The sequence below is a fragment of the Mastigoproctus giganteus genome, chromosome 12, assembly GCF_048544385.1.
Source record: "Mastigoproctus giganteus isolate SK-2022 chromosome 12, ASM4854438v1, whole genome shotgun sequence".
NCBI classification, from domain to species: domain Eukaryota; kingdom Metazoa; phylum Arthropoda; class Arachnida; order Uropygi; family Thelyphonidae; genus Mastigoproctus; species Mastigoproctus giganteus.
In genome coordinates this window covers 128482837-128507487 of record NC_143586.1, presented here as the reverse complement: position 1 = coordinate 128507487, position 24651 = coordinate 128482837, and the positions used below count along the sequence as shown (strand labels likewise).

The 24651-nt window shown below is 37.8% G+C and overlaps 1 protein-coding gene across 2 annotated transcripts in view; it reads right to left on the bottom strand.

Annotated features, from left to right (window-relative positions):
* The window catches only part of LOC150077411 (AP-2 complex subunit alpha-like), a 588904-nt gene that overhangs the window by 190374 nt on the left and 373879 nt on the right, over positions 1-24651 (bottom strand). For both annotated transcript variants that reach the window (XM_090386478.1, XM_090386479.1), the window contains exon 18: positions 10917-11090. In XM_090386478.1, coding sequence (XP_090242604.1) covers positions 10917-11090 — 174 coding nt within the window. The remainder of the gene's footprint in view (positions 1-10916; positions 11091-24651) is intronic.

The following is a 24651-nucleotide window of genomic DNA, read 5'->3' as shown; positions in this document are numbered from 1 at the left end:
GAATTTTTTTCAGCCTGGACTGTACTTGTTAACAGGAGAGACTGCTTCTACAGGGATGGGATACACTTAAATAGAAAGGGTGCAAGAATATTTGCTGATGCTATCGAGGCAGTGTTGGGTGGGTCAGAAAACTGATAGCTTGGGTGGATACAAGGACTAATAGTTTAACAGTAGCCGTAGGCAGAGGTGAAGGTGATTCTTGCACAACTTCTATTAGAATAAGTAGCAACCTGGAGCGAGGGGTGTTGGGGGTTTCAGGGATGGGTGGCAGTCATCGTGAAACAGGTGGGTATATGGGATGTGTTAGAGTAACTAAGAATAAGAATAGGTGCATGTATACTTGCATGTATACCAATGCTAGAAGTATAGTAAATAAATTTGAAGTGTTGGTCAAGACATCAAAGGCGGATATTGTTGGGATATCAGAGACATGGTGTCACATTGATATAAGGAATGCCGAACTGGAATTTGGGGAGTACAATGTGTACAGAAAGGATAGACAGGATAGGAAGGGAGGAGGTGTTATGCTGTTAATAAGGAAAAACATAAAATCAAAAGAAGTGCATCCAGTTGATATAGATGAACAGTGCACTGTTGAGTCAGTTTGGTGTGACATAAGCACTGCGAAAGCAAAAATAAGAGTAGGAGTGTGTTACAGGCCTAATGACTCGAATGAGTACAATGAACAATTGTACAGAGAAATAGAGTGGGCTAGTAAATCGAAATGTCTTATAATGGGGGATTTTAATTTCCCAAATATTGACTGGAACTTGTGGGTTGGACACTCACACACTAGTCAGACATTTGTGGATTTATTGGATGATTGTTTTCTGCAGCAGCATGTTCGAGAGGCAACCAGAGAAAGTAATACTCTTGATCTGGTTATCAGCAGTGATCATTAGTGTATTAGGAATTTGCAGATAAAAGAACCACTAGGTGGCAGTGATCACAGTGTACTGACATGGGATTTACTTAAAGATTTAATTACCATCAGGGGTAAAGGAAAGGGTTTTTGCTTCCGTAAAGGCGAGTACAGTGGTCTCCGACAGTTTTTAAATTCTGTACAGTGGGATCAACTGACGATGTTACCAACAGTAAATTCTAAGTGGGAAGCATTCAAGGAATTAATCGTGGATGCTACTAAAAGTTTCATACTTATTAAGAAATATTGTTCAAGGTTTAGGCCTAAATGGTTGTCGAATGAACTAATGAGACTCTTAACAGAGAAGTAAAATGCATAGGATGCATATAAATTATCAAGCGACTCAGAAGCCTATGGCAGATATAAGTTAATCTGTAATCAGGTCACAAAGGAGGTTCGGCAGGCGAAGGCAGATTACGAGAAATCCTTGGCAAAAGATGCTAAGAAAAACAGCAAGGATTTCTTTACTTATATAAACTCTAAAAGGAAGGGGATGAATCTGATTGGTCCACTTGACATCGACGGTTTGACTGTTGATGATCCTGCTCAGATAGCAAACAAACTGAATGAGTATTTTGCATCTACATTCACACGTGAGGAATTATTAAGGTTTGAAAATGGCAGAAGGTTATCAAATTGTAGCAGGATACTTAATGATTTTGTAATAACTGAGAGCAAAGTGGAAGAGAAACTGTTGAAGTTAAACGTAAGAAAAGCACCTGGGGTGGATGGGATCTATCCAGTTATATTAAAGGAGGCGGCAAAGCAACTAAGCAAACCCTTAGCCATAATTATGAGAGCATCCTTGAACTCAGGGGAGGTCCCCACGGACTGGAGATGTGCAAATGCATCCCCAATTCACAAAAGGGGGATCGAAGGGTGAAACGAGTAATTACAGACCAGTTAGTTTAACTTCTGTTCCGGGTAAAATAATGGAGTCACTGGTTAAAGATGCACTGCAGGATCATCTAGAGAAGACTGTAGCAATAATTCAGACAGGTTTGTTAAGGGAAAGTCTTGTCTGACAAATTCGATAGGATATTATGATGTGGTTACAAAGGAACTGGATGCAAAAAATAATTTTGATATCATATATTTGGATTTCAGGAAAGCTTTTGACACTGTTGCGCATGGAAGACTATTGTACAAATTGGAGCAGAATGGTATTAAGGGTAAGTTGCTACAATGAATAAAAGGATGGTTAAGTGAGAGAAGACAGAGGGTGGTAATCAATGGGTGCTGCTCTTCTTGGACTAATGTTATTAGTGGAGTCTCACAGGGTTCGGTGTTAGGTCTACTGTTGTTTTGTATATTTATCAATGATATTGATGAAGGTATATCAGGCTTAGTGTCGAAGTTTGCAGATGATACAAAGGTTGGCAGGGTTGTTAATGACAGTAATGGCAGTGTGCTAATGCAACAGAATCTAGAAAATTTGGGCAGAGGGGCTAAGAAGTTGCAACTAAAGTTTAACCTTGACAAATGCAAAGTACTGCATATGGGTAGAAGTAACCCCAGAGAAACGTACCAACTGTGTGGTACTACACTTAAGGTGATAGAAAATGAAAAAGACCTGGGAGTAATTGTGCAGACAGATATGAAGTTTTCTGAGCAATGCAGACAGGCTGCCAGGGCAGGTCATGGGGTTTTGTCAATGATATATAGAAATTTTGCTAGCAGGGAAAAGGAGGTGATTATCCCTCTGTATAAGGCAATGGTCAGGCCATGCCTTGAGTACTGCGTACATGTCTGGAGGCCTCATTTTAGGAAGGATGTAGATTTACTTGAGCGTGTACAGAGAAGGGCAACAAGATTGGTGAGGGGAATGAAGGGATCCTCTTATCAAGAGAGGCTTAAGTTCTGCAAATTGCAGTGGCTGGAGACTAGGCACCTGCGTGGTGATCTGATTGATGTGTATAAAGCCTTGAATGGGTTCAGCATGCTGAATTCTGATGGGATCCTTCCACTTGTTCAGATTACGAACCTAAGGGGGCATAAATTCAAATTAAGAAAGGACAGATGTAGAATAGATGTGCGGAAATTTGCCTTTAGCCAGGTGGTTAATTGCTGGAACAAACTTCCATCTGTCGTTGTGGAAGTTGATAGGTTGAATAAATTTAAGGAGGAACTAGACAGGCATTTGGAGGGAATGGTGTGATTTTTTTTTTTTTTTTTGGCTGATGCTGCATAAGCTCATAACATTTGCTTTCTTGCATCACATGCCACTACTACCCAGTTGCACATTGGGCTCCGGAGCAGATGTTTGGTGACAGCACCCATGCTGACAGCCATTCATTGCAAAAAACAGCATCAGTTTGCACACAGCAATAACGATACTGGACCCCGGCTGAGTGGTCTTCTCCAATGAGTCACGGTTTCTGCTCTACCGAGTGTGGATGGATGGTGGTGTATTAGGCTTGAAATCTCCGAGAACAGACACGCGGACATGACTGTTGGCAGATGGCAGGCTGGTGGGAGTGGCGTTATGGTCTGGGGGAATGTTTTCATGGCATGGCTTGGGTCTGCTGATACCAGGGAGGGCACCCTAAACTCAAATGGTTACCTATTGATTGTCACTGATCAGGTACATCCGTACATGTTGAACATGTTCCCTGGGGCACGATGGTATCTATCAGCAAGACAATGCACCTTGCCATGTCACTAGAATTGTCCGCGAGTGGTTTGAGGAGCACGATGAAGACTTCAAGCTATTCCCTTGGCCACTGAATTCTCCGATCTAAAGCCAATTGAAAATCTATAGAAATACCTCGATCGACACATCAGACAGATGGATCCTCCACCAAAGAACCTATAGGAACTGTGGGGTGCACTGCAGTCTCCATGGTCACAGATACTATAGCAACGTCCCACAGACTTAATGAGTCCCTTCCATGGTGGCTGGCTGCAGTGCATGCTGCAAAAGGTGCATATTCTCAATACTAGGTAGGTGGTATTAATAATGTGACTGGACCCTGTACATAGTCATGCAACTCTATTATGGCTGTAGAAATGAAACTCACCGATCTTTGTTGTTATGCAAAAAAAATGAAAAAGATTTTACATTCTTAAGGAATTGTATATTCCTTAAGAACAAGTTAATTACAATTTGAGCAAATAATAATAATTTATTATTATTCTGCTCGAATTGAGCAGAATAATAATAAATGGGCATCTTCAGGTGTCCGTTTGGACACCTGAAGATGCCCAGTACCTGTGATGGGATATTTCAAAGCATTGGAGATCACTGCATTCCTCCCCCCTTCTCTGAAATGCAGAGAAATCGGATTACATGTGTAACTGCAACATGAGTTACAGTCACATCAATTCCTCACGATTGTGCATGCAATTATTCCATAATAAACTGTGTGCAAAAAAAAAAAAAAAAAAATGCAGAAATATGAAATTTAAAGGTGCTTTTTTTCTGTATAACAATACTAAATTTTCATTATAACGTTTGCCATTAGGGTTTCAGCAGTCTTTTTTGAATTTTACAAGCTATTCTCAAGTTTCCAGCCTTAACTCCTGAAATTTCTGAAACTGAGAAATTTCAAAAAATCCATATTAAAATTCAAAAAATCCCTTTATCAGTGGTAGAGGAGAAGTAGCAATTTCAAAACAGATCAAATTTTGAATAATCCGATATTGAATTAACAAGGATAACGTGTACTTAATATTTACAGCAAAGGGCAGTTATTATGCAGTGACATACTACGACCATTGTGCTTTGTTTATAAATCTTTATTGCAATTTTCTGTGACACACACACATACACACACACAGTACCAGGAGACAGGTGCCAGGCTTGAGAAAAATGTTCCTTGGGTCAATCTACATCAAAATAACTAAATATACTTACATCCAAATTTGAACTGTTTATGGAGATAATTACAAGAGAAAAAAACGACCTTGCTTCTTGTGAATTTTTGCCCCTGGCATGCAGTGCTCCCACAACACACAAGTTTGCATTCATGGATGAAGTTGCCGCCTGAATGGATTCAGGCGGCAACGCCTGAATGTGAAAATGCACATTTCATGTGAAATGTGAAATGCACATTTCATGAATCCACATGGATCAAAAGAAACTAACTTCTACAGGAGATTTACAGCAAATGTGTGGTAGAGTTTAGAGTTTACTTGATAATGTTAATTGGACTATCTTTGACAAAAATCAAACAGATGACACATTTACCAATTCTTTCTCAGAAATGAGTTACTATGTCTTTTGGAAGATGTTCCTTCAATGTAAGGGGTTAAAAGAATGGTCCTTGATCGCTGTCACAAATATTCTCTCAGGAATGACAAGCTAGGCTTACTACCTGCGATTCTAAAACAGTGAGTGGACTCATATTTGAGTTGCACTTAAGTCAAGTGGGCCAAATTTGGCAAAGTTCGGTCATTCCGCATCAACCAAATCCTCTGCATGCCCTTCACAATGGTGGGACTGTTAGTAATTCTGAGTATAAACACTGGGTGCAAGTCCTGGAATACAGCACCTAGAATACTGGAGGCAACCACCAAGGTGCGAACCAAATGAACAGTGGGGAAGACTGAGGTATGGCATCCACACTACATGGAAGAATGCTGCTGCTCTGTGTTACCAGGTAATATTAGGTGGCAGATATCTCTCATCAACAGGTGCAATACCACGAGGTTTACTAGAGGCTTGAAGTAGTTGAACCCGTGTTTAGCCTCTAGAGGTATGGCATCCACACTACATGGAAGAATGTTGCTGCTCTGTGTTACCAGGTAATATTAGGTGGCAGATATCTCTAATCAACAGGTGCAATACCACGAGGTTTACTAGAGGCTTGAAGTAGTTGAACCCGTGTTTAGCCTCTAGAGGTATGGCATCCACACTACATGGAAGAATGTTGCTGCTCTGTGTTACCAGGTAATATTAGGTGGCAGATATCTCTAATCAACAGGTGCAATACCACAAGGTTTACTAGAGGCTTGAAGTAGTTGAACCCGTGTTTAGCCTCTAGAGCAAAGCTCTACCTAACTTCCATCATAAAGTATGACTGATAACCCCAGGGGCTCACATCCAGCAAGTATGGGCTTGGCACACCCAGGATCCTGAGCTGGATATCATTATTCTTCTTTCTTGGTGATTCCCTGTGAGAGAGAGAGAGAGAGAGAGAGAGAGAGAGAGAGAGAGAGAGAGAGAGAGAGAGAGAGAGAGAGAGAGAGAGAGAGAGAGAGAGAGAGAGAGAGAGAGAGAGAGAGAGAGAAGGAAATCACTAAGAAAGAGAAGAATGATGATATCCAGCTCAGAACACTGGGTGTGCCAAGCCCATACTCACCAGATGTGAGCCTTTGGGGTTATGATCTGCATCATGGAGAGTTCCAATCTTCCTTACATTTCAAGGGTACAGCTCTAAAACGGTATTTGCAAACTGGCCACTAGATCTTCCACTGGACTGAACCTATTGCTAACTCTCTAGGAGGCTTCCAGATCAGCTAGTATATAACTTTGCTGCCTGTAGTCTGTCAGATAGTGACTAGAGGGAGTAAGTAATGTGTATGTGAGGGCTCTGAGCCACATTATGTCAAGGAGTTGGGTATATTCTTGCCATGTGTATGCCATATTCAAAAATTTCATTCCCTCATACAATGTTTCTTACTACTGAACGCATCACAATTAGTCATACTAACAGAACCAACTTACTTGCAAAAAGATCTGAACCCCCCAAACACTGTCTTATTCATTTCACAAATATATGTGGTCTTAGTTTCAATCTCAATAATGTCCATTTCCACTTACAGTTTTCCAAGTCACACATACTTTTTCAAACAGAATCCCAATTATTAGTTGGTTCAAGCACTGCTCATCTTAGTTGTCCTATGTTATTCCCTATACGATTCCTTTTGCTTCAAAGGTAGTATGTCTTCTCTGATATTCACCATCAGATATTTAGTAATTTTGAATCTCCTCTTTGTGATCCTCTCTGGCTTAAAATCTCTCTATCCAATTTTGTCAAATTCATCTCTTGCCTCTATTTTCTCCCAACTCCTTAATCACTTGGAATTCTGACTTTCTTCCTCTTTGAAACTTGATTTTCTCCAGTACCACTTTACTAATAGTAAGGTTCCTTGGTGATTTTAATGTTCACAACACCAACTGTCTGCAATTTTCTAGTCATACAGATCCGATTTTCTAGTTGTATGGATCCAGCTTACTAACTACACAGTGAAAACTTGATCTTTTTCTCACACAACTCTTCCTGGTAGACATTCAAACTGAGTGGCCCTCTGGGCATCTCAGATCACAACCTGGCGATGGTCTCTTCTCCAATGGAGTGTTTCTTTTGTGGCCATTCTCAACCTACTGTTGTTTGGCATTACAAGAATGCCAAATGGGATGATCTGCTAGATTTCTATTCTTCTTTACCTTGGCTGGATTACTATTTTAAGTCTTCTGATGTCAATGCATCTGCTGACGAGGTTAATGGGAACCAGATGTGTTCAAAACAGATTTTATTTATTGATTTGAAATCATCTTTCTATAACTTTTGATTTAAATTTAGTAGAATAATGTTTTTTTGTGATTTTCTGATTAATCTGGTGTATTTATTCTTTACTCGGCCTTGTAATTGCATAGAAAACCACAGTCAACTTCTGTCAGCATTGTATCGATAGTAGTGTTCGAATTCTGCTACCATTGTTTACATATCGATATAGCAGATACTATAAGTTTCTAAAGTAACTTGTAGCAGTGTAATCAATATTATCGGAGGATTATAAACTATAAATAATAGCACTACTTACATGTTTTAATAATTTAACTTGTCAAGTAGATTCGTTGATCTTTTAGAATCAGTGATTTGGCATAGATATAATATCGTAAATAGCTAACGTGAGAGTTCGAACCGCACAGGTGGCAATAGTAGTTAAATTTATCATCTATTATAACTATTTTATAAATGTAATGTTATACCTTAATACATATAACTTAAACTTGATAGGAGATATAAAGTTCGTATAATGTTAACTTGGTAGGAGTTAAACTTGATACTAAAATTATATATATATATATATAATTATTAGTACTAAGTGATTGTCTTCTGAATCACAGCCTTTTGAAATGTACTGCTTGTTTGATGTTTATTGTTAAGAGGAATTTTGTGTGTGCTCGATGTAAGGAGTGTGAAGTAGTAAGTCGCCAACTCAGCATTATGGGCCTTTATGAGAGCCCGAAGAGTAGATGCCCTCAAAAGACAAACTGGGGGACCCATCAAGCTCTCAGCTGCCCACATCAATGCCCGAGCTTGCACTTGATCATCCAGCAACACAGCGGCAATCCCCAAGGCAGAATGTGCTGGTCCCACAGGAACTAGTTGTTGTCGGTGACTCTACTGTCAGGGAAATAGGAAATACATTGTGTATAAAGAATAGGTGGAACAAGACCAGGATATGCATACTGAGGGCAAAAGTAAATGAATTTGTAGAGCAGATATCATCTTTTAAGGTGATATTGTTGTACACGTTGGCATTAATGACATTAAGAGATCTGCAGATTTACTTAACAAGTACAGGTCAATGCTGAAAATAAGTCGCAAGCTAGGGTTAAATTTGAAAGTGTCTGCAATTCTGCCCAGGCACAATCGAAGGGAGTATATGATGACAGCCTTGTCAATCAATTCAGCCCTGGAGAGATGGTGCAAGGCTCATGGGGTAGAATTTTTTTCAGCGTGATCTCTGCTTGCTAACAGGAGAGACTGCTTCTACAGGGATGGGATACACTTAAACAGAAAGAGTACAAGAATATTTGTTGATGCTATCGAGGCAGTGTTAGGTGGGTCGGAAAACTGCTAGATTGAGAGATTTACATACTAAAAGATTAACAGTAGCCACAGGCAGAGGCAAAAGTGATTCTTGCACTGCTTCCTGTAGACTTGCGGATGAGTCTACTTCAGCTGATCATGAGGCTGCTAAGGTCTACCCTGCACAACTCAAGAAGCTCATTGAGGAGAAGGGATATAAACCCAAACATGTTTTCAATGCCAATAAAATTGAATTATTCTGGAAAATGCCTCAGTGCACCTGTATAGCCGTCGAAGAGAAGGTGGCCCAGGATTCAAGGCAAAAGTATCTATGTCGGTCAATCCTGCTAATATAGTACATTATTTAAACTATATATTTTGGTTACATTATTTAAACTATATATTTTGGTGAAATGTACTATGAAATACATGTGATAAAAGTGCAAATTACCAGTAGTATCTTCTGTTAGATAAGTGACTTCCATTTAAGAATTGTCTTATTGGCTGGAAAAGTTGTTTGCTACTTTTTCTGTAATAACTTCATTTTCCCAATAAGTAAAATCTTGCTTTTTGATAATTTTATTACAGCTTCATGAGGTGGAAAGAATTCCATTTAGATTAGTCACATTACAAGTAACTTGTAGAAGAGGTGCCTGGAGGCTAATCAGCTTTAAGTGAGCAAGCAAGGTGTTGTAATAACTATTTACTTCTATTTAAATTATACAGTAATAACATTCTCTATATGCAGTTCCAATGCTGTTTTACTAAACTGCAGTGCTATAGTAATTTTTGATAGGCAAAAACATTGAGTATTTGTATACTTCACTAACTTGACTCCTGAAATACAATCCATGTCTACTGTATATATACTGCAATAAAGACATTCCAAAATACTGTTGAAAAAGTTAAATTATGTTGTTAGGACCATAAATCATGCACTATTTGGGAGTGAACAATGTTTCCCTCTCGTACCTTTATATTGATGGGAAAAACAACTCCTCTGATTTGCAAAAGTTTTGCTTCACACTTTTTAGGAATGCATGTAAATTGGAAGATTAGTATATGTATGCCTACATGCTCCACAGCACCCACACAAAACACATATATATGGTACTGAAAAAGCCCAAAATCCAGTAAATCCTAGGATTTACCAACTTGCTTCATAAAAGCTTGAAATTAGCGTTTTTACCAAAGCAAGAAAGTTAAGTCCCAACCTTTTCCATTATCTGAACAAAATACTGTTTATTAAGCCCAAAAAAACATTGCTCTTATTTTGGACCTTTTACAACTCTGATACAATAAATCCTAGCATTTAACAATTCATATTGGTAAAAGCTACTATATCTTTAAGTAATAGGTAAAAACCTCTTTTTTTTTTTTTTTTTTTTAACCTATTACTTAAAGATTACTATAATAATAGGACATATTGGGCTCTATAGCTCTTTTTAATATTTTTAAGCTACTGTATATTATGCTGAAATTGTTACCCAGGCAACTTTCTGGAAGAGGAAATATAACCCCAGGGGCTCACATCTGGTGAGTATGGGCTTGGCACACCCAGGGTGCCCAGCTGGATATCATCATTCTTCTCTTTCTTGGTGATTCCCTTCTACTTCTCTATCAGGGTAATTCAGCATTTTTTTTTTTTTTTTTTTTTGTCAAGCCTCAGGCTTTCTTGCACCATATGGCTAATAATAATAATAATCTCCCTTATGCACTTGTTGAAAAATCGAATAAAGCAGGAAATTCCAATTTTTAACAAAGGGCATAGGGAGGATATATTCCTATCTCCAAAAGATTGTTAGTAATAGGGTGAAAAGGGAAGTGATAATAAGTTCCTGGTTCATTTGCTTTTTCAATTTTTAAACAAAGGTACACTGAAGGGATATATCTGCTATCCACCATCCCAAATGCCCTTGTTTGAAAACTGGCAAAGTGAATGAACCACTGATGTAGAACATTTTTTGATATTTTAGGCTTAAGTCTGAATTTTATGTTTTTGTCAAAGCCAACTAGTAAATCCTAACATTTACCAGATTTCAGACTTTTACAGTAATACATATGTATATTCCACACATTAAGATTTTTAAAATATAATAGCTTAAGTTAACATAAAATGAGCTGATACCATGTTGCCAGCAAGCCATTAGAAAACACAGAAACACATGATGAAACATTAAAGGAACTTAGCCAAAATAATCAAGAAATTGATAAAAAGAAACAATCCTTACTGAGTTAATGTCATTATGTGCTGCTACAGTATTATTGCCAGCAGTTATGGAGACTGGATGATCCTTCAAGGCAGCACTTAATCCTTCACTCATTCCTGGTTTCTTTTTCTTCAGAATGGCTAAAATGGATGACTCTCTTTCTGGAAATGGTGGCATCTCTTCTAGTACTGTAGCCTTAAATAACAGAAGTCAAGAAGATGTTGAATGTGTTGAATATGTATGAAATGCTACTCTAAGTAACAAGCACATTTAAAGAAGAAAACAAATTCATTTAACTTAATTTTGCATCATGTAATCCCCTACAGAGTACCCTTGAGATTTAATGCAAAGCCCAGCAATCCTACCATCATAAACCAACATAACAAATTTCTTTCTTTATACGAATACAGCCTGAATGTGGCCAGAGGAGTTTACAGCTCCATTATAGCAGTAATAAGTTGCATACTATTCATGGAAGTAAAAAAGCTTGATCTCACATTGCGTGTATGTCTTCACATTAACCAAGAACGACAACCAGCCCACTGACCATCGGGTTACATGACATACCCACTGCAATATGGGATAACACATGCCCCAAAATTTAACGGGGGGGGGGGGGGGGTTCCTGTTTCCTTTGATCATTAAACTTTTGAAACAAGGAGCCATAGAGAGCAAAATCAAGAAAGGAGTAAGAATGTTTGAACATTCCTTCTTAGCCAGAAACTTCAGAAAAACCTGGCAGTGTTAGTGCCATTTAATCTTTAAAAGAACATTCATTTTTACTTTCCATAAATCATTTCTCCAAAGGATGGTCACGATGACGTGTTTTGAAACCATTATATCAGTAAGGCTGATTTTCATATAAAGAAATATGAAAAAAATTACTATAAAAATTTACTAATGGTTAGAACTAGATATAAAAATTGTTCCAATATAAGTCTCTCTCTCTCTCTCTCTCACACACAAAAAATCAGTGAGGTTGAATAAATATAAAATTTACTAATAATAATAATTAGAATTTTATATAAAATTTGTTTTAACATACGTATCACACATATGCACACAAAATTAAAATTATACGAGTATAATCATACAGTAAAATCTTGTTAAAACATGGTTACTGTTATACAGTACCATAAATGCCAACTTCTGATTTCAAAAAACTGCAGACTGTTTAATTAAGCAGAAGGAAAACAAGTGAATTTCTGGACAAAAAAGTCCACATTGCATCATAAATTAAATTTTACCGGCATATACATGTTTTACATTAAAATTGAGCTGCTGATCGATACAGGATGCTTTCAAAATTTAGCTTACCTAGGATTTTGCTGTGTATTTGGTTTGGGCTGTTAAAATACTGATTACGATTGCTTTAAAAATATATACTTTTGCAGACTTTGTCCTTGTCAACAATGTTGAGTCAGAGCCAGAGTTCATAAATATATTACTTTTTTTTAATGATATTAATTTTTAATAAACTAAGTTCTTTTATTAATCTTCTCTGCTTTCAAAAATGAAAGAGGATATCATCCTTGGGCCATGTTCTATGCATAAACAGCCATTATAAGCATTTCCAAATGCTTCATCAGAAAGAGAAGATCTGGACTCCTTATGAAAGAAGAACTGATACTGCAAAATATATATTTCTTTCTCTTCAATGATATTAAAAAATACTGCAAAAGTTTCTTTTTTTTTTTTTTGCAAAATCTATTCATTTTATTCTGAATAATTTATTCTCCAAATAGTTCTGTTGAATGATGAAATTTGTTCTCCATATTATATTTAAGTTAATAAAAATTTAACTTAAACTGTCTAAAAACTCAGTTATCAACTTGAATTCTATTTGGAAATAACCAATTTTTGACTACCACACTGCTTTTGGGAATTCACAATACAAAGTCAGCTGGCCAAAATAAGTCCACCACAATTTAACCAATATTTTCATAAAGCATGAAAAAAATTTTTTTTTCGCAATTTTTACATATCAAATTTTTTCATAAAAGAACATTCCTAGCTCATATTCTAGACTAGCCATACACTTTTTTCAAAAATAAATCTTTAATAATATTAGTTTTTAATGAACTTAAGTTTATTTTATTAATATTTATTGCTTTTTAAGTTGAGTAAGGATAGGTATAATCCTTGGGCCATATCATATGTGCTGCATTGGAAATGAAAAACCTACACAGTAAAGATTTTTTCCCCCCATCTGTTGTTACAAACAGTAAGAAGGAGAAATGGTCAAATCAAGTCAAAAAGACTGAGTCTGTCATAAACCAGGAGAGTTGGCAGTTGTGCTTCACAATAATATATTAACATGTCAACACAATGCTAGAATAATATGATCTCAACCAATCAACCTTCCCAACAGCCTCTTTCATCCCACCTTTCCATCCTGGACTGTGGTGGCTCTCTTCCAACCTGGGTTGCAGTGGTCTCTCTCTCTCTCTCTCTCTCTCTCTCTCTCTCTCTCTCTCTCTCTCTCTCTCTCATACCTAACTCCTCTCCCTAATATTCTCAATTCCTCTGTACCTACAAGGACAATCATAATGAAGAGTACAATGTAAATGTTATGAAAACCACAAGAAAGGCAAAACCTAACTCAAAACTAATTTATGGTACATCAAGCACATTTAGTCTGGAGAATATTGCATCTATGAACTTTATTACACACAGATCTTTTTTCTTTCAGAATGAAGCCTCAGAGTATGCTGGAAGACAGTGCTGATGCACTAAAGAAAGATCAAATTGTTGATACATGTGTTCTGTTGCCTACCTAGTGTAGTTGCCATTATAAACGTCTCTATGTTAACTTTGATATATTTTGGTTTCTTCCCCCCCCCCCTTTTTTCTTTTTAATTACCACACAACTTCTGGCTACCACATTATAAAGGAAATTTTTACAATGGAACTAACTCATTAATCGCCCTGTCAGGACGATTAATGAGACAGGGCAATTAATGACATAATCAAGGCATACTACTGCAACAAGCCCTAGAAAAATTAGACAGATGGGCTAAGTGGCAAGTGAGGTTTAACATTGATAAAAACAAGGTCTACATATGGGTAGCAATAATCCCACAATAACATAGACCAGTGATTCCCAACCAGTGGTACCCTGATATACCTTGATATACCTTCATAAATATCATTAATTAACCCTGATATACCTGATTAACCCTGATATACCTTCATAAATATCATTAATAAATACAGAAAACAACAATGGACCCAACACTGAACCCTTGTGCCTCCACTAATAACATTAGTCCACGAAGAGCAGTGTCCATTGATTACCACTCTGTCTTCTCCCACTCAACCATCCCTTTATCCATAGCAGCATTTTGCCCTTAATGCCATACTGCTCCAATTTGTACAGTAATCTTCCATGAGCAACAGTATCAAAAGCTTTCTAAAGAACCAAGTATATGAGGTGCCTCTGTAGCCAGGTGGGCAGGAGCAGCAGTTCGTAGCACACGCTTACTGGGGTACAAGCCTGTGACCACCAAATAAGGAGGATGCGGAAAGGTCAGGGAATGACCACTGCATATCCCAGTAGCAATATGGCCTTAGTTGCTAATGCTACTAAAAAAAACCAAATAACAATAAGAAATCAAAGTATATGATATCAAAATTATTTTTTTTGCATGCAGTTTCTTTGTGACCACTTCATAGTATCTAATCAAATTGGTCAGGCAAGACTTTCCCTTAGCAAACCCATGCTGTGTCCGAACTATAACCGAAGTGTTGTCAAGTTGATCCTGTAGTGTTTTTTTAACCAGTGCCTCCATTAATTTCATTGAAACTGAAGTTAAACTAATATGTATGTAATTACTTGTCACCCTTTGATCCTCCTTTGCGAATTGGGGCCACATTTGCACATCTCCGGTCAATGGGTGCCTACCCTGAACCTATGGAAGCTCTCATAATTATGGCTAAGAGTTTGCTTACTTCCTTTGCCGCCGCCTCTGATATAACTGGATAGATCCAATCCACCTTAGGTGCCTTTTTTATGTTTATCTTCAACAATTTATCCTCCACTTTGTTCACAGTTATTACAAATTAATCTAGCTCGCTGCCAGATTTTAATTTACCTCTGGCATTCCCCTCCCTGAAATTATTTTTTTTGCATCCAGTTTCTTTGTGACCACATCATAGTATCTAATCAAATTGGTCCGGCAAGATTTTCCCTTAGCAAACCCATGCTGTGACCGAACTATAACCGAAGTGTTGTCAAGTTGATCCTGTAGTGCTTCTTTAACCAGTGCCTCCATTTTATCTACATTCACACAAGTGAATGTAGATGCAAAATACTCATTTAGTTTTTAGCTACCTGAGCAGGATCATCAACAGTTGAACCATCGATATCCAGTGGACCAATCTGATTCATCCCCTTCCTTCTAGAGTTTACATAAGTAAAGAACTCTTTGCTGTTTTTCTTTGCATCCTTTGCCAAAGATTTCTCGTAATCTGCCTTTGCCTGCCTAACCTCCTTTGTGACTTGGTTAAAGACCAGCTTATTTCTATCATAGGCTTCAGTGTCATCCATTAATTTATATATATCCCGTGCATTTTTCTTCTGTCACATGTCTTATTAGTTCATCAGACATCCATTTAGGCCTAAACCTTGAACAATATTTCTTAGTTGTTATGAAAAACAGTGTTGAATTTGCTGTTGGTAAAATCATTAGTTGGTCCACTGAATAGACTTTAAAACTGTCTCTTAGACCTCCATATTCACCTTTACGAAAGCAAAAACCCTTCCCTTTAATCCTGATAGTAGTTACCTCTTTGAGTAAATCCCACATCAGCACACTGCAATCACTACCACCTAATGGTTCCTTTATCTGCAGATTCTTAATGCATGATGAATCGCTACTGATAATCAAAATAAGAGTATTACTCCCTCTGGTTTACTCTACCGAACATGGTGTTGTAGATAACAATCATCCAATAAATCCACAAAAATCTTGCTAGTGTGTGAATGACCAATCCACAAGTTCCAGTCAATAGCTGGGGAAATTAAAATCCCCCATTATAATCTGATTTATTGGCCCCTTCTATTTCTCTCTACAGCTGTCATTATACTCATCAGTGAAATTATTCTTGCAGGAATGGAATCCTTTATCCCACACTCCAATTTAAAATCTCGTCCTTTATCTAAACCCTACATTTTCCAATAAATGTTCCAAAGCTGTTCAAGAGAAGAACATTGCATATCGTAATTAGCTTGTTTCTAATTCTTCAGTTTCATTTTCTGCCTACAACAAAGCTCGCAACAATTGTAAAGCAGTTATTAATCAGTCCAAACTAGATTTTGAACAGCCTAAGAGTAGAAAACTTGCTTCTTGCCCTAATGGTAGCCGAGCATTCTGGTCTCTTGCTAAAGCTATTGGCCGCAACTTTTGATCATCTCTGTCCAAACCAAATGGTGCTGTTGTCACTTCAGCCAAGGATCAAGCTGACTTGCCATCATCCCATTTTGCCTCCAACTTGTGTATTAATGATCTTGGTAAAACATCTCCCACCATTCCCAAAACGCTCCATTCAATGCCTCCTGTGGTCTTCCATCAAAAGGATGTCAGAAGGATTTTGACGAATCTTGATGCCAAGAAAGCTCCAGTTCCCTATGGTATTTCTTCACTTGTTCTCAAAACCTGTGCTCCTGAACTTACTCCTATTCTTTGCCGCCTTTTTTCACTTTCTTATTCCAAAGGTGTTTTTCCTTCTGCTTGGAAATTTTTCTCTTATCCAGCCAGTTCCTAAAAAGGGTGACAAATCTCTCCCATCCAATTATCGTCCACTGCAATTACTTCTACTCTTTCTAAAGTAATGGAGAAATCAATTAACCGCCAACTCTTAAAATACCTAGAAACCTTCTGTCTGATCAACGATCGCCACTATGGATTCCGTCAGTGTCGATCCACTGGTGCTATTCTTGCTTATGTTACCCATTTATGGACTAATTCAATGGAAAAGTTCGGTGAAACACAAGCAGTTGCTCTTGACATCTCAAAGGCTTTCGATCGTGTTTGGCCTAAAGGTCTTCTAAATAAGCTTCTATCTTATGTTTGCCAACTTTTTGTTGCAGTTGGTTATCCAGTTTTCTCTCTGGTCACTCACTGAAGGTGATGGTAGAAGGCTCTGTCTTCTAACTTCTCCACTAATGCTGGCGTCCCCCAAGGTTCAGTTCTTTCCCCCACTCTTTTATATTAATAACCTTCTTCCATTGACTGGAAATCCTATCCATAGTTTTACTGATGATAGCACATTGCATTCCACTTTCCATTTTGAGAAACCTTGCCCTGCTTAATCAGCTTCAACTTCTCGAAAATCTGATAGCAATTCCTGAAATGCCGATCTTCAGGTAATTCTCCAGTGGGGCAAAGACAACTTAGTTGATTTCAACCCTTCTAAAACTCAGTCTTGTCTTATATCTCGCAAAAAGGATTCTTCTGCTTCTATGCTTATCTTTGGTGACACTCCGATTTCTAGGCAAAATGATATCTCTTTTGTGGATTTCCCTGACTTCTAATCTCTCTTGGCACAAGCACATTACAAATATTGCTTCCTGTGAATCTAAAACACTTGGTTTTCTCTTTCGCTCTCTGCATTACTTTTCTTCCAAACAGCTGTTCACTCTGTAGAAATCTCAAACCCAACCTGCCATGGAATATTGTTCCCACATCTGGGGTGGTGCCCCCAAAACCTCTCTCAGGCTTCTTGATTCCATTCAGAAGAGGGCAGTTAGGTTAATTAATGATTCATCTCTAACAGTCTCTCTCTCTCTCCACTTGCTGCCTCACAGATGTACTGTTTCTGCTGCATTCCTCTTCTACAGATACTTCCATGGGCACTGTTCTTCTGAATTGGCTTCTATAATTCCCGCTCTCTCTTTCAAAACAGTCTGAACATGTGCAGCCAACATCCATTTACTGTCCAACTTCAAACTCACAGAACCAACTTTTCATCTTCCTCGTTTATTTATTCAAATACTTTCTGGAACAACCTTCCTTCATACGTATTTCCTTAAAATTACAGTCTACAGAAGTTAAAGTCCAATGTCAACAAATATCTTCTTTCGTCTTCTCAGCCTCCAACCCAAGCACGGTACTAAGTACTATAAGTTCTAATACCTCTCGTGTTTGGGGTTTACATTAAAAAAAAAAAAAAAAAAAAACTACCTTAGATTTAACAAATGTCCCTGTTCCAGCATCAGACTATCCACAAATCATTCATGGTGCATGTCTAACAGAATGGACAGCACTCTGGCATTCTCAAACAAATAAACTTTTTCAATTTAAACGAGATCCTAGAATTTGGCATTCTAGTATCCGTTCATCTAGAAGGGAAGGAATAGTCCTTTCAAGAGCAAGAATAGGTCATACTCATTTAACTCACCTTCATTTACTCACAGAGGATGATCCACCCCTGTGTCCACATTGCTCTGTAAATCTGTCTGTTAAGCACATTTTCATTGAATGCCCATACTATAAACAAGCAGAAATACAACTCTGCTATCATTGGTTAACCTTTGGAAACCAATAACTCTAGAGAATGTCATTGGTGACAATACAAATTGTCACCAATTTTGGAAGACGAAAGTTAAAAAATTCCTGAATTTTTTAACTTTCTGAAGAAAATTGGAGTTTTTAGTCATTTCTGATTTCAGCCTTTCCTGACATTACAAGAATTTCTCATATGTTATTACAATAAATGAATAGGTGCATTATAGCCAAAGCAGCATATGCTTATGCGCCATCAAACCCCCACAACAACAACAACAACCTCCTTTGTGGATTGGGGTCACATTTGTACATCTCCAGTCCATGAGCCCCTGAGTCCAAAGAAACTCTTATAATTATGACTAAGGTCATAATTATGACTTCCTTTGCTGCCTCTTTTAATATAACTGGATAGGTCCTATCTACCCCAGGTGCCTTTCTTACGTTTATCTTCAACAGTTTCTGCTCCATTTTGCTCTCAGTTATTATAAAATCATTTGGCTCACTGCCAGAGTTTAATACATATCTGGCATTCCCCTCCCTGAATAACTCATGTGTAAATGTAGATGCAAAATACTCATTCAGTTTACTAGCTACCTGAGCAGGATCACGATTCATTAGTCATTCCCACTGAATGCATAGCACTTGAAAGTTGTACTTAAAGTTGGTTGCATTGGGAAAAGAAGTTTCTTTCCACGCACAGCACAGGTTGCATTTGGATGAACCTCATGAATGAGGCAAGTGATGTAATCTTCAGTGGTATTTCTGAAGGTGGCTGTAGCATTGAGAACTTCGGCTGATGATTTCTTTGGTCAGTTTTAGTTTAGAGCCAGAATTAGATTTTTGGCACTAACTGGTTGATGGCACTAACTGACTTGAAAGTAAGGGAGGGAGGGAGGGAGGGATTAATGAGGGATCTTCCAATGAAAATAGGAATTCAGTTTATTTGATTCCTCTATTAGGGTCATGATTCATTAGTCATTCTCACTGAATGCATAGCACTTTAAAGTTGTACCTAAGGTTTGCTGCATTGGGGAAAGAAGTTAATTTACACACACATACTGTGCATTTTGATGAACCTCATGAATAAGCCAAGTGATGCAATATTTAGTGGTATTGGTATCAGGAACTTGTATGGTGAAGGGATTATGGTTAAGGGATGGAAAAATCAATTTGTCTGTTACTTTGTTTTGCATTTTGTTATCATTCGTAATCCATCAAAATTTGGTGATTTTGCTGTCTGTGATTTAAGCGAAAAAATGTTGGTGTTTAAGATGGTTGCTACCCCTCTTACTTCCGTCCCTCCTCAAGATTTATAAATTTCTTGAAACCTAGTGACTTTTGTGATATGTTGCCTCTTCATACTAGTCTACCAGGTTTTAGCAAGTGCAATGATATCTATTTGTTTAGATAGAAGAATCATTTCCAGAATATAAAGCTTACTAGGAAAATGTAAGTTGAATTTACAGTGTTCTTTATCCTCAGCATCAATTAGGAAATGTCTTCAGACATTGCCCTAATTAATGCTGATCAACAACTATACTAGCATGTAGCTGGTGTGGTTTTTATTGTGATATGCACTTGTATTGGTTAGTTTGCATTGGCAGGATTTGCAGAATGGAAGTGCTAAGTTCCATATGTATAAGCAGGTTCCTTTGTTCCTGTCTTTTCTCTGAAGTAGCCTCCCTGAACAAGCTTTCATCTTATGGTTTGCTAACTGTTTTTAGTAATTGGTTATCCAGTTCTCACTCTGATCGCTCACCACTGAGGGTGATGGTAGATGGCTCTCTGTCTTCTAACTTCTCCACTAATACTGGTGTCCTCAAGGCTCAGTTCTTTCCCCCACTCTTTTCCTCTTGTATATTAATGACCTTCTTCCATTGACTGGAAATCCTATCCATAGTTTTGCTGATGACAGCACATTGCATTCCACTTTCCATTTTGAAAAACCTTGCCTGCTCAATCAGCTTCAACTTCTCGAATATCAGATACCAATTCCTTAAATACCGATTTACTGGTAATTCTCCAGTGGGGCAAAGACAACTTAGTTCATTTCAATCCTTCTAAAACTCAGTCTTGTCTTATATCTCACAAAAAGGATTCTTCTGCTCCTATGCTGATCTTTGGTGACACTCCGATTTCTAGGCAAAATGATATATTGCTTCCTCTGCATCAAAAAAAAAACTTGGTTTTCTTTTGCTCTTGGCATTACTTTTCTTACAAACAGCTGTTCACTCTGTACAAATCGCAAATCCACCCTACCTACCTTAGAATATTGTTCCCACATCTGGGGCGGTGCCCCCAAAACCTCTCAGGCTTCTAGATTCCATTCAGAAGAGGGGAGTTAGGTTAATCAATGACTCCTCTCTCTCTCTCTCTCTCTCTCTCTCTCTCTCTCTCTCTCTCTCTCTCTCTCTCTCTCCGACTCATAGATGTAGTGTTTCTGCTGTATGCCTTTTCTACAGATACTTCCATGGGCACTGTTATTCCAAATTGGCTTCTATAATTCCCGCTCTTTCAAAACAGTCCGAACATGTGCCGCCACCAGCCAACATCCATTTACTGTCTAACTTCAAACTCACAGAACCAACTTTTCATCTTCCTTGTTTATTCATTCAACTGCCGTTTTCTGGAAAAAAATTCCTTCATATGTATTTCCTGAAAATTACAGTCTACAGAAGTTCAAGGCCAAAGTCAACAAATATCTTGTTTTGTCTTCTCAATTTCCAACCCAAGCATGATACTAAGTATAGCAGGCCCCCGTTATACTATGGTTCGCTTTACGCTGATTCGCTATAAAGCTGTTCTTATATTATAACCTGTATCTGACTATAACACTCTTTTACAGATTGCATCTTTGGCATATTTAACGAAATCGTTTCATTTGATGGAGTCGATAGCTTGAAAATGAATACCAAAACAGCATTAAAATGTTTCCCACACTCAGTGAAATTTTCTCACACTTTAATTTAATTGCAGTACAGTGACTTGTTACGTAGTTCCAAGATGAACATTTTAAAAAATTATCAAGTATATTGCTTGTAATATTTGCGTTATATGCATTTATCCAAAGTCTAGTCATCACTCAGTACAGTATTAGACATCATGCGTAACGGACAGTTCACTCAAACATTGTATCGTAATTAATGCAACCAACGCAGGTACATTTTCAAAGAGTTAATAATGGCTGATAAGAATGAAAAAGCAACAACGTCCGGATGCAGTACGAAGACTATAAACATAGGAAAAAGACTGAATTTGAAAATTAAATTAGACGTTTTGAAGTGAATCGATTCCAGTCAACGACAAGCGGATGTGTGCCATAATTTAAGACTTCCAAGTTTAACTGTAAGAACAATCATAAAAAAAATAAAGAATTAATTTTAGCAGCAGGAAAGATATATCTGTTGCACTGCAAGCAACTAGGACTAGGCCAACTATTAGGATTGAAATGGAAAGACTAACTAATTTTATTGAAGATAATATCCAATGCAGAATTCAGTTAAGTTAAATATTATAAAAGAGAGAGAGAGAGATTAGCCAATATGATGATCTGAAGAAAACTCACCTAAAAAAAAAAAAAAAAAAAAATGTGGAACCATTTAAAACTGGTAAGGGCTGGTTGAATAGATTTAAAATCCAGGGAGAAGCCGCATGTGCAGATGAAGGAACCGAAACTTTCACAAAACAACTTGTTAAAATTATTGAAGGGGTGTATTATGTGTTATACTTCTCAACAAGTTTTTAACATAGATGAAGCAGGACTTTTATTATTATTGTTATTATTTGGTTTTTAGAAGCATTAGCAACTAAGGCCATATTGCTCCGGGATAGGCGGTGGTCATTTCCTGACCTTTCCGCATGCTCCGTATTTGGTGGTGATGGGCTCGAACCACGGTCTAATCAAGAAGCGTGTGCTGCTCCTTCCCACCTGGCTACGGAGGCGCCAGCAGGACTTTTGTGGAAGCAAATGCCTAAAAGAAGTTTCATATTGAAAGAAAAAGAAAACATGCCACCAGGTTTCAAAGCAGGGAAGGATCGGTTGACTTTATTGTTGGGTGGTAACGCTGCGGGGATTTAAAATTAATTCCCCTTTAAGTTTATTTGGAAGTGGGCCAAAGTTCAACCCAAAACGATACATCTTTAATGATTAAATACATCAATTAAATTAATTTATATCAATTAAATTCATGATTTTAATGGAAATTAAGTTTAATTTTGATACATAAGTAGTTACCACATAATTATATACCTATGTAATTCACAATATTTTATATGTACAAATATTTGAATATTAAATATTTTGACCGACATTTGTGCATCTTTTCACTACTGTTTATTATTGGTTAGGAAATATCCTATGGCACCGACCGCAACTTACAAATACATATGTTACCTTATGGGAATGCGGCGCTTGCTTAGCAGATTCACTTAGCGCTCTGTTTTTCCGGAACGAATTATCAGCATTAAGTGGGGGTTACCTGTACTGTAGGTTCCAATACCTCTCGTGTTTAGGGTTTTCATAAAAAAAAAAAAAAAAAAAGAAGAAGAAGAAATTTAACTATCCCTGTTTGACAGTATCAAGACTGTATTGGGAATATGCCATTTCAGGAATAGCATCTCAACATGGACAGCAATGTGGGCAGAGAAAGGTGGTGGATTTTATTATATTAAATAAAATAGTCGTAATAAAATGCTTACGTATTTTATTACGACTATTACGTAATAAAATGTTGCTAATGCTTTTGTTTCTATCGTAAGCAAACTTGTTTTTTGTTTGATTTTCTATCCAAACATATGACAGCCGTTCCATCTCTTCCAATTCTTGTGTCTTAATCTAATGGATTTTAATTACACTTTGAGTTGTTCCCGCTATCAAAGTTGTTTTTATTTTCTCCGCATTCTTTGTAATTCTCGGCGTTGCCTCATTTAGGTCTGTAGCATGTGCAATATCACATGGTCTTTCATTTCGCTCAAAGCGTTTCACAATTTCATATTTTTTTCTCTATCGACAGAGGCGGACTGGCCATAAGCCTTACCCGGGAAATCCCGGTGGGCCGGAGGAACATGGCCGTCGATGTCTGCCTTGCATTGTTTCAACCAACCAGAGAGCGACAGTGGCACAAATTGCCAACTTCAACGAGGAAATGTCTCCACCAAGACCATTAATAGACACAATAGGTTATGGGAGCCACTGACCAACCAGGAGTGCCATTGCTAACACCACGATACAGGACTCTACAGCTCAACCAGGTGAAAAAACATCGCCACTGGACCTTGGATAATTGGGGATGGGTTTCCTGATCCCACGAGTCCTGTTTACAGTTAATTCAAGCAGATAAGAGTGCGTATCTGATGGAAACTGCACAAAGCTATGCACCTGTCATGTCAACAAGGAACTGTTGAACTGGCACATGTGTTAACCTTTGGTATGTCTAGACATCTCTGAACAGTCCAGTTTACGTGTCTGTCCTTGCAGACCATCTGCATCCCTTCATGGTAATCATGCACCCACAGGACAATGGACTCTTCCAGCAGGACAGTGCACCTCCCCACAGAGCCGTAGTGACTAGAACATGGTTCGAAGAGCATTCTGCAGATTTTACCACCATGGAATGGCCTCCCCGTTCACTGGACATGAACTCTGTAGAGCATCTTTGGGATGCTGTTGAAGGGTCTGTTTGAGCTTTGAATCCACCACCCAGGAATGCAATAGCATTTTGGACAGCAGTGCAGCAAGCATGGATAGAAATACCTGTGGAATGCTTTCGTGAACTAATGGACTCAATGCCTTGCCTTGCCGTGTGACTGCCCCTATCCAAGCGAAATGTGAGCCTACCAGTTAATAGGCAGGTATCCATGATTTCTGTCCACTCAGTGTAGGTAGTATCTTAACCTGTCATTGTCCCATTTCCTAAAATTCAACCCCATGTGCCTATATAAAGATATTTCTCAAATCTTTAATAGAGAAGTGGGGAAAGAAATAACTTTCCTATGAAGATGAGATGAGATGAGTTTCCATGAGTGGATAGGGAAATAGATGAGGTTGAATGAGATAAAAGAATTGTGCAATACCTAATTTGCCCTATATACTCAAAGGGTTGAATAATGTTTCCCCATTAAATTATTTTGGAAGAAGTAAGCCTTATAAATGAAAAACTTTTACATTTTGTAGAAGTGAATTTAAAACAAAGCTTGTGGCATCATTAAAGATGGTTTTGATTTACACAGAAATGTGAATTATACCTGTA